Source organism: Amyelois transitella, chromosome 19 (genome assembly GCF_032362555.1).
Source record: "Amyelois transitella isolate CPQ chromosome 19, ilAmyTran1.1, whole genome shotgun sequence".
NCBI classification, from domain to species: Eukaryota; Metazoa; Arthropoda; class Insecta; order Lepidoptera; family Pyralidae; genus Amyelois; species Amyelois transitella.
The window spans coordinates 2,882,954-2,894,938 of NC_083522.1; the positions used below are offsets into that span (position 1 = coordinate 2,882,954).

Below are 11,985 nucleotides of genomic sequence, written 5' to 3' on the forward strand. Positions count from 1 at the left end.
TTAGAAAAACATGACGATAAGAAAGAATTGATGATCGATATGGGGTCGAAACAAAAAACTAAATTACGTAGCCCAAATCAATGTTGTAAGTGGAGTGCTTATTTATGACGTTGCACATGTTTTCTTCCGAAGTAAGGGTGACCAGATTTTAGGAAAGAAAAAATATGTCATAGATTTTGGAATCATTATTGAGAACATTTACGTTTATAACGTAGGTAATAATGATAGCAGAATAATAATTAGTCCTGACTTTTGATTTGGAAGATTTACCAAATAGTTAATTAAAAAAAAAATATGATTTTTTTATACGACTGTAGAATTTGGGGTCGCGGGGTTTAACTATATTAATCAAATTAGTTACTAAAAAAAAATAGTTTAGAAAGTTAAATTTAGTTTAGTTTTACTTTCAGAGTTTAACAGTCAGATAGCTTGGGCACCCTATTATTTATTATTAAGTTACTTGCATACGTCTCCGTTACGTCTGTCTCTTTGCGGGGTGGACGGAGTCAGCGATCTTGGGCGAACTTAGAAGTTTCGTTTGGATGAAAAGCTAATAGTTTACCTGATCATTATATTTTTTTATTATTTAAAAGATTTTTGTTAATATAATTAGAAGGGTGGAGGTAGGTTACCTGCTCACCTTGGTACTTATGGGGTTACTAGCGCGGGGTCGAAAGATTTGGATACAGAAGTATATTTGTGATATACGGTTATTCGAATTTGTCGTTGCGGGGTGGACAGAGTCAGCATTCAGTTATTCTACTACGGGTTAAAAAAATACTTTTCTAGCAGAGAATTAATTTAATTGTAATTATAGATGGATGATTTTGTGTAAGAGTGAATCGAATCTTTGTATTTATAATACTTTACTGGTGTGGGGTCGGGATTTTTACAGTCCTGTTAATTCATGCTGGAATGATGGTGTGGGGTCGGACATTAAGTGTTCCGTTCATCCTGGTGTTGAGATGGTGACGTGGGGTCGAACATTATATGAACGATATTTGAGATTATAGATAAAGGTTATACGATTAATTTATTTTCTACACCTTGGTGTTGTAGTAGTATCAGAGTTTGCTAACCTATTTTAAAGAATTAATGAGATTAGATGAATTTACGTAATAAGTAGGTATTTAAGTAGGTAGGTCTAATAAGTCAACAAGCGTCGATGGTTTTTACATGTGATAATGATACAGTGTTTTATTTTAATTACTAAATATTAGGAAACTGTTTCATTTGTAAAAGAATAAGTTTAATCATATTGATTAGCGATTCAAATTAGTATGTATGTAATGTGACAAAATAGTTCTCTAGTTTATGTTTATCAATTGTATGACAAAATAATTAGGTAGTGAAAAGGAGTACGGTATGAATATGGTAGGTCAAAGCTAGAAATCAAAATAAACCTTTGTAAATTATTACAGATATATAAGTAACTCAAACTCAGTCGGTTACATAGTAGTAGGTAGGCATGATTGAGAGAGAGATTTCTAAAAATGAGAGAGAGACTTCCACAGATGAGAGAGAGTTGTAAATTGATCTAGGGAATGGTGAATATTTAAGATTCAGTACTTGATCATAATAGTTTATCATACCAAGACGTGTGTTAATAATATCGAGTAGAGAGAGAAGCAGTAGAAAGCAAATGACAGTTTGAGAGAGATTGGTAGATACAGTAAAGGTATTTTTACATAAGGAGTATTAATTTAAGCATAAATTATGTGTAACTTGTATACTTTATAATACCTTAGTAATGCCAATGCCAAATTCAGCTTTATTATCATATATATATAAGTATTAGTCGACTGATATTATAATATCGAGTTCAGCCGTTTTCAAGTATGTTTCAATTTCGCCCTGCAGTCATTCTTATACCTATTGGGAAAAAAAATACTCGTGGAGTGTAATTCTAGCTGCCCCGTGAAGGAGGAAGACGTGATTTATATTTGGACGTATGTATATGTGTTTTGCTTTTCACAACTTTAAGGTTAAAATGTGTAACTTACTTAATTTTATTATGAATAATTATATTAGTATCTACTAGTGGTTAAATAGGACAAAGTGATTATGGAATGTGAAACGAATGGGGTCGTAAAAGGGTGTACTTTTATTTAACTATGTATGTAAGTGCGACTTAAACTTAATTTGATGAACTGGTGATGATACGAATATGTAGATTTGAGGAAAAATCAGTTACATCAATCAAAGTCATATCAAAAACTAAAATTGGTTAAAAGTCATATAAGGAGTTTGAATTTAGCAGAACATTGGAACCGATTTGGCAAGTTGCGTCAAGATATTCGTAGTTAAAGTAACTGTCATTACAATTAGAATAAGTGATTAAATGATTGTACATATCTAGTGTAGTCTCCTACATCCATACGAGCGCGATAGTTGAAGTATTAGGAAAAGAAGTTATCTGACTGATTATTACAAGGGAAAAATGATAAATAAGTAATCTTTGTGAAAGTTTATCTTTTTGAAATATAGATTATTAATAAAGTCTGAAATACATAAAAAAAAAATTATATTCTGACCGAAGACATGATGGATTCATGCTAATAATAATAATATACCTATATCTATGGAATCGATGGGGTATCTAATTAAGATCAACAGTTTATATCTAAAAAATTACATTAAAAACAAAAAAAAAATACATGGAAAACAAATTAAAAATGTAACATACCGATATTTAAAAAAAAAAAAACAGTAAAAGAAATGATAATCTTTTGAGATTGAAATAATTTAAGGTTGTAGTAATGTTTGAAATAATTGAAGTAAAACAAAGTGTTGACAGAATTACTGGTTTGGTGGAGGGGTAATTAATTGAAACATTTTATAGTGGTTTTTATATTGTAAATTTGTGTATAATATTTTTTTATCGTAATCAGGTTACAGTTGTGACATATTCTCAAGTGGCGAATGGTGACTGATTTGAGGTGGTGTTAAGATAAAAAAAAAGGTATGAGAGGGCTTGGTTTATATCACATTGCTGAGCTTGATTGCATCCATATTATTTACTCAAAGCAAAGAAGTACACTACACAATGAATTTGGTACAGTGGGAATTTGGAGTTAGGCTTACATAAAGATATATGCTTCAAAAATAGAGGTATATATTACATCCCGGTGTTACAACAACTGTACGAAATTCCTCACTGCACAAAAAGCTAAGACGATAACTAGTACACTGCACATTCTCCAAGGAAGTGTTGGGGTTGCTCTAAAGTTTTGAGAAAACTTTTAGTACATGGGCACCTTTGTCTCACCGTTATATAGATTTGACCTTGATTCGTGGGAATGTTACGTAATCAATTCAGAAATAATCGGAAGATTGGATTAATCTGAGTGGATAACCATTACTACTAGAGTTGGCAGTTTGGAACCCTGTTTCCTATCAAGATCATTGTCAAAATCTGGTGATCGAGAATGGTCGTTCATTGCAAAAGTAAGAAGCTCAAAGCTTGCTTTGGTGATTTCTGATATTTCCTTGGTTGAAATACACCTCACACTGCTTTTTCACCCACACTAGGGCATACATATTTCCTTGTGTTTGAGAAAATAATATTTTGCTGAATATTCTTTGGAAAAAAAAAAAAGAATATATGTTATAATGACCTTATGTTCAAAACATTTGAGAATTGTGAGTGGTGAAAAATTCTACTCCGGTTTCAAGGACGTTGCCTTTCCACCTGTGTATAATTTTGGGGTCGATTGTAACGGTCCAAGATATTTGCACACGTTATTTCATTCTCAAATATTTTATCACAAATTTATTTTAATATTTAAATCAATTTTATAATATTCTAATAACATAATTAATTCAAATAGATGAACGTGGCCGTTCAGTCCTTTCGGGGCTGTTGGCTCTGTCAGCCCGCAAGGGAAGTAGACGTGACCATATGTATGTATATTTAATTCCGCCGTGCAAGGACAAAGGGCTTGCTTGACAAAAACGTGTGAGATGCTAATTGGTTAATAAGTTGGTGGCGTCTTAGTTAGGGCCACGCCCATATTTTAACAAAAGCAAATTGGAAGTTTGCTAAAGGATCATTCGGTTTGGGGCATTCGGAGTCGGGACGGTCTCGATCCGGGAGCTAGGGAATCAGGCTGGATCAGTCGGTCAAAGAGTCGATCTCAATCGGCCTATGAGTATCGGTTAGGGGTCGGGGATGCTGAATCCGTGGGGTTCAGTGGTGAACGGTTAGGACGGACGGAATCTGGCCAGATAACGGGGTAGACGAGTCTAAAACGCGATAGGCTTGCGCACGCGCATGCAAAATAATTACGCGCGGAAATCGGTTTTGATATTCATTTAAATTAATATAATTTTATTCGATAAGTGATGAGTGAAGTGGTTCCTGGGAGGTGGTTGCTGGAAACGGGTGAAAGAATTCCATTATTTTTATTTATTATTTATTTGAATTCGAATAATGAAATTGATATAAATATGTGTTGAATTCCTTGCTTGGGTTGGAAGTTGATCCAAAGTCAATAATATATTATCTTCTATGAAATTTGAATATTTCTGGCTTGCTTGGTCTTGAGTGAAATGTATCTTTGAAAAATAAATATTAATTAATTATTATTCAAAAGGATGATTTCCGGATTTTGAGAGCTATGATCTGATCTGATCAGTGAAACTGGTCGTCCGTAATTCTTCGAGGCAAAGCAGTGGAGTTGGACATAGATTTGGATTATACGCAATCAAGTCTAGAAAGTCTTTTATCTGAATTATTCTCATATGAGATCATCTCAGGGGAAACACCCTTACAACTTTTAGTGAATGAAATATTTTCACTTATTTTATACAACCTATGGTTTTATATGAGAAACAATCAGACACTTACCTACTTTTGTGATCATTTTGCCAAGATTAACCAAGTGAGGAAATACATTTATAACGTATGTATTATTTAAAGCCATGAATGCTTTGGATATAACTATCAACTACTTATATTTACCACATAATCTTTAAATCTTTAATTCATTAATATGCAGGGTCTATTGAAGGCCGATTCTATAAATTACCTTCGTTTATTCGAATCCAAAATAAGTAATGAAAACTTATTGCAATAAGGTTATTATCATCTAATATTCGCATGTCTAGGAATTACACCTATTCTTACTATTTATTATTATACCTAAAATGATTGACTTCCCCTTTGATGACTGACTGGACTGTATTGTGTATTCTCCTTCGGAGATTTGATATTACCTTTCCTGATGACATACCAAATATTAAATTAGTTAAAAATATTAATTCAGCTCATTGCAATGTCAAGCTAATGCTGCATTGTAGAATAAGGTAATATCGCTTGGAGACATTTGGTCTCTCCTCTCGTCCTTTGACAGGACTTTGACTTACTTTGACAGTATCGACAGACAAACTTACAAGGTCTCATAGAATTTTATTGACTTGGGAAAATATGAATGAGCTAGGGGGGAGGATTACCCCGTCTGGTGACGCGATCCACCGGTAGCGACGGGGAGGGGTCGCTGCCTATACCTGAAAGCTCAAATGCTGGAAACAGGTCATTCTGTATTTCATATTAATTTATATAAACGTATGCCTATACCCGAAAGCTCAAATGCTGCAAACATGTATTTCTGTATTTTCATATTGAATATAAATGCTTGCCTATACCCGAAAGCTCAAATGCTGGAAAAATGTATTTCTGTATTTTCATACTGATATATATATATAAATGTCTATTTATACCAGAAAGCTCAAATGCTGATGTGATGTCATTCTGTATTTCATATTAATTTATATAAACGTATGCCTATACCCGAAAGCTCAAATGCTGGAAACATGTCATTCTGTATTTCAGATTAATTTATATAAATGCTGCCTATACCTGAAAGCTCAAACGCTGATGTATGGTCATTCAGTACTTTAATATTTATCTAATATATATCTATACCCAAAAGCTCAAATGCTCATATAAATATCATGCCATTCTCTAATTCCATACTTAATAAAATACGTATATTACCTATAACTAGAAGCTCGAGTGTTGGAGTCAAATACATACATATATGCTTTTCCAATCTGGATATAAATAATGGAAAACTTTAATATTTAATTTACTCTCTATTTACCTACATTATAAGTTCCTATTTATATTTTTAGTAATCAGACAGAGTTAGGTCATATAGGTTCACTAGGGTTGTTCTAGGATATGTAGACTTCGTAGAGTCTGAGGTTATATCGGCTATACAACCAGGGAAATACCACTACGATCACGTGCTATTGGCCATATTAAGAAATCACATTAGGAAATAAGAAATACGGAAAATTTAATTACAAAGGGTCCTTAGGTTTTACGTTATATTATTTATTACGTTGGTGTCGTAAAAAGAGCGTATTATATTATAATAGTATTTTAATTATTTATTTGTTAGGGCGTTGCATTTTGGTGTCGTTTGTAAATAATTACAAAAATTAAATATAAAATATAAATAAAAAAATTTAAAAATTAATTTTAAATAATTTTAATAATATTAGGGGGAAGGGGGTCGTTACATTCTGAATTCTAGGATGAAACGTTCTTACATAAGAGAAAAAAAATTTAATGGTATGACCATCTTCAACTTCTATTTTACAAAGTATTAATGACTTTCTGGTATAAAAAAATATGCACCTCACTAACAAATGAGGCAGCACATGGAGGTGTCGTGAAGGTTGCCATATCATTGACATTTAAAAAATTAAGCAAGCATAGACTAATCTTATTCTTATTTTAGTTGGGCGCTAACTTATCTGCATAATTGCAACTCTGAACGTCCTTGTTTGCACATGTTGAAGCCAAAAATATAGTTTTTTCCGGGTCGATATTAAGTAAATGTATATAATTTCGACCGATATTTAACGATCACACACGATCCATTACAAAATTATGAGTTTTCAACACTGATAGTCATTATCATATATTTTATGTTTATAGCTTCAATGAAATAACATTGAATTGGGTGTCTTCAGTATTTAAATGATGTTGATTAAAAGGTTGTTAATTTGTACGCACTAATTTTCATTTGTGAAAATTTATTAAAAATAGTACCTACAAATATTATTCAGATTTAGCTCATTTTCAAAGACAAAAAAAATTAAGTCCCTTGAAGTCTTTTTATCACTCATTAAAGATTATTTTCGAATACATGTTTAACTTCCAATGTAAGTGCGAAGTACTATGCATGTTATAGAAATTGGAACCATTAATTTTATATTTCTGAGTATAAACCGCTAAAACAAACCATTGGGACTCTCAGAATAGATAAGGAATCTAATACCCAAATAAATCTCTTTACCCAACGGTTTAGCTGTGCTTTCATAAATAAGTCAGTCAATCAGTGTCTTCTTTTTATATTATTTAGATTTCTATACTGGTAACCCATAGCAGGAAAAAGTCACAAGAAGTTTTAGTAATTGATTTAATATACCTATATGTAGGTACCTATAACTCAGAATTAGTTTTGCTGGGAAATTAGCCTGTTTCTCGCCAATATTTTTCGCAGGTTTCTCGCGATAAATTGAATCGATAAAGCAGCATTTCTGCCTCTTGTTGTCTATTCTGCTTAAAATAATTTTACATAAGTAATAAAAATTCACCAATTTGCCAATAGTTTTGCAAAGGTAATAAATAAAAACGACTTTTCTGTTTGCAAACATCTCGGTTGCGTATACGCATTAACTAATTTATTTATTGAGAAAATTGATTTGTATCATAAGATTTATTTTTAATGCCACCTTATGTACTTGTTTTTGATTAGTCGAGTTACCTACTCAATTTAATTTCGAATTTTTTAATGGTCTGGCAAGGTTTTGACCTAGGTAGACGTCTTTAATGTCAGTTAAAACCATATCAGAGGCCGACATATTCACGAACTGTGATAAAGTTTCCGAGATTGTGAGCTATTCCGGAACGTTGCCAAGGCTTATGTCTCATCTTCTCTCTCTCTCTCTTTGAGATAAACTTAAAAGGTAATCCCACAAATTAGATAAGAAAATGTAAAATCGATCAAGTCAATCTTAAACAATTTTGGTTATCCGAAAATTCACACTGGAGCGATACAAAAACAAGTTTTAAAAGAAGTAAAGGGTCCAATTTATTTTAGGTATCAATTGCGTTGGATCAAAATGAAAAATAGAGGACGATGACCTCGAATCAAAGATTTTTGAGTAAGTTGAAAATCGAGGAATGGACATAACTTAGCGTATTTAGTTAATTTGGACAAACAATGCAAAACCGTCAGGAGATTGTTATTTGTATATTAAACTGATTAAATCATGAATTTTAATGAGCGTCCAATACACACACACACACATAGCTATATGACCTTTGCGTCTACCGTTCTCTTACAAATGGTATCAAGTGTTGCTTCCGCTTTTTATATAAGACCAACACAAAAACTTTCTATGCAAACTGGCTTTGGAATTAAAGGATAAAGAACCTAGATTATGTTATATTTACCAATAATATGATAAAAATTTTGGTTGTTTAATTAAGTTTTTCTCTTTGCAATACAGAGATAAAGCGACTGGATGCTTGCCAGCCTATCCTCTTGAAGGAACTCCAAGTTTATATGTTATCCATACATATAATTACATTTTAACCCACCGCCCTACTTGAACTAGTAAGTACCTATGTTGATTTGTGGGAGATCTTTAGAATTTCTGTCTATACAATGAATGTTTGTATTCGCATTACGCGACAACTTCTCCGATTTCAATCCGTTATTGTCAGATGTGCTTGGCTTGGTCCATCTTCTAATAAAAAAATAATATCTAATTACCCCCATAAGGTGGCCATACATGGGATCAGCTTTTTGTATTGAGGTTGTCAATCACACAACTTTTGTTTTACGACTGACGAAGTCGCGTACAACAACTAGTTTTGTAATAAGATCTTCTCTAGACATTTTTCGGTCTACGACATCCTCGATTTTATTCCAACACAATTTCCCGTAGGAAAAGAGTTAGGTACAGAGGATTACTAGCAGACCATTAGGACTGGTCCGAGGTCATAAAAAGTCATGCCGGGATAACCTGGGCCAGAAAAATCTTCGATAGATCTAGGTGGAAAGATATTAGAGAGGCATTTGCCCAGCAGTGGGCGAATGCTGAAGAAGAAGAGAGTTAATAAAGCAACTATGTGTAATACTAAATGAAGTAGCTATTTATAGTTAACGTCCTTTGATAAATGATGTAATGATCTCTATATTTCTATTGTTTTACTTATGTAGTGATTAGTTCGTTACATAATGATTAATCATTTAGGTAGATAAAACAATAGAAAATACCTATATACCTATAAAAAGTTCTTTTCTCATCATGCCCTGGCCGGGATTCGAACCCGGGGCCGCCGGTGTCACAGACATGCGTACTACCACTGCGCCGCAGAGGCCGTCGAACGTAAACATGCATATTTTTTTAGGCGATGGTCTAGCAACCTATCTGAAGATCAATTTCATAATTTATTTATAATTTTTTTCAAGACTATTTGATCCATTAGTTATACAAATAAATGTCACTTTTGAAATACATAGTTATAACAAATATTTTTTTTCACATTAACATTTCTAGGCTTATTTTAAAAAACTTTTCAAGTAAACAGATAAAGTATGAACCAAATTTCGTATATTTAAAAATATTGCAAAGTTGTAAACGATTACCTGCTACCAAAGTTAAAACTAAAACTTGTGTTAACTTACTTTTGAGAGCTTTTCCTTCCGGCGTACACCTTGAAGCACTGATAAGACAATCCACATAGTTCCTAACTAGCCTTTTGCTATTAAACAAAGCGTCCACATCCAAATAGTCATACCTTTCATCGTATTTAGGCAAATTCGACATATCATTCACATTTTGTCCCACCACTACGTAAACACATACACAAAAGAAAAATATCGATCGCATTTTTTTAAGTTTTAAATTTCGAACATTCGTAAACTAGGGATGGACTCCCGCGTGTTTGTCGATAGTCACATTGATTGCGCGCGCGAGTTGCGGCGACGCGAGGCCGAGTGTCTATGAACTGAGCATGCGTAGTCGCTATAATGTAAAGTGAATGCGCCGCGATGCACTCCACACCGGTTCGCTTTCCTTACATCGGAAAGACAAGTTTAGGTGAAGAAAAGATGAAACACTAAGCTTTTATGAACAGTGACATCAAGTAATCAAAATATCTTTAAAAACAGGTTACAAAGGTGTTACATTTTGGTTTTAATCAGTAAGTACTCTGCTTCCTGCCTACAGGCGTACAAAAATGTCGGATCGCATATAAAATTATTTTAATATTACAAATGATACATTTAAGAAGTCATACAGTTTGTAATAACGTTATGGATATACAAGATTATGGAGGCTCTTTATGAAGGTACTCACATTCATTGTCTGGTGCATAGATTTAAGCAAATTATTGTAACTTAACTGAAACAAGCTAATCTTAATTTTATTAAGGGTGAGAGTTTGTAAATTTGTTTAAATAACTGGATTAAATTTACCGATGTTCATAAAAATATTTTTTTTTAAACTAATTCAAATCGGGCGTTTATAGTTCATTCACACGAGAAAATTAAGATCGAAAATCTTATTCGTCTCGCAAAATGAAGAGTATGCTTTCTAATTTCCTTATATTCAACATACTAAAGGAGCGTTTCACTTTGTAATTTACACACTTCGAAATCAATTTATATCTCCATAACTAGTCTTAAGCGATTTTTAATCTGTGTATAATATTAGTTGCCCGCAAGATTGTTAATTCAACATCATAAAATCTTACGTAAATTCAATATCACAGTTGAGGAAGAGCCATTGTGCGGGCGCAACCATCTGAAACGATGCTTTTATATTGCTTGAACATGAATTAAGATCAAAATTGCGACAATACACATTGTCTTTGCGATGATTTGCCATGGCAAGTGATTGTTTTGTAACGCCATCTAGATAATGGTTTAAGTATATTTTTAAATTGAAAAAAAATATTTTCTGATTATTGTTCTATAGATATATTTTGGCAGTAGTGTGGTTTCCAGCTCTTTAGCACAAGGTTCGAAGTCTACAGGATACTTGGAAGTCGCTAGGAGTGCGCTAACCATTCGTAAGCATAATCAACAATTTTCAACCAAAACTTTTAGTTTTCTGGGTTTAAGCTGTATCATGATCCTTAGTCATGATTGCGTCTTCTGCCCAGAGGAGCTCCTCTGAGGAGGATCCCAGCATCCGCTTGTGACCATGATATTAGTTTAAACAGTCAGGTTTACACGAATCAATTATTATCTGACCTCCACATCTTGAAAGAAGAACTGAGAACGTAAGTCTCTGAGTGAAAGCGGTATTTACTTAAGCAGTGTTTAACATTACTTTTAACGACAATAAATTTCATTTAGCACTATATTGCGAACGCGGCAGGTTTAGAAAGCGGCAGCTCCAATATTATTTACAATGTTTTTCTTATCTGATAGCCTCAAACGTGTTAATTATAATAATATAGTGTTAATTTAATTATGTGGGACACTTAATTTCGGTCAGGACGTAACTACCGTTTAGTGAAATTAATATAAATCTTTTTTTAAAGGCTAGATATTTGGATTTTTTATTTTATTCAGAAAGAGCTTTTAAACAGACCATTCGCACATAACTTTACCAAACAATATGATGTGCATTAATCGAATTACAAAAAAAAAAAATAAGTTTAGTGCCAAAAATATAAATAATAAATTACCTATTATATAAAATAATAAGGTACAGCTTTCTCCTTAAAATCTTGATTGCAAACACGCGGTTTTCTTCCTGGCGTTAGTCCCGCTTATTTCACCTCTCTGGTGAGAAGAGTCTCTCTCACTAGAGAGGTGCAGAGAAATCTTTGATTGGTCAAGTCAAGTCAAGTCTTTTCACGATGCGATTACCGTCTGACCTCCGCAACAATTGCGGGGAATTCTTACCAATATGTGATCATGGTTGCACATCCAGTTGCCTAAATGT

General features: G+C 33.0%; 1 protein-coding gene across 1 annotated transcript in view; it reads right to left on the minus strand.

Moving 5' to 3' along the window:
- The window catches only part of LOC106137243 (uncharacterized), a 35,125-nt gene extending 25,113 nt beyond the window's left edge, over positions 1–10,012 (minus strand). The window contains exon 1 of the mRNA XM_013338042.2: positions 9,714–10,012. Within this exon, the coding sequence (XP_013193496.1) occupies positions 9,714–9,918 (205 nt within the window). The 5' untranslated portion in view covers positions 9,919–10,012. The remainder of the gene's footprint in view (positions 1–9,713) is intronic.
- Positions 10,013–11,985: the final 1,973 nt, after the last annotated feature.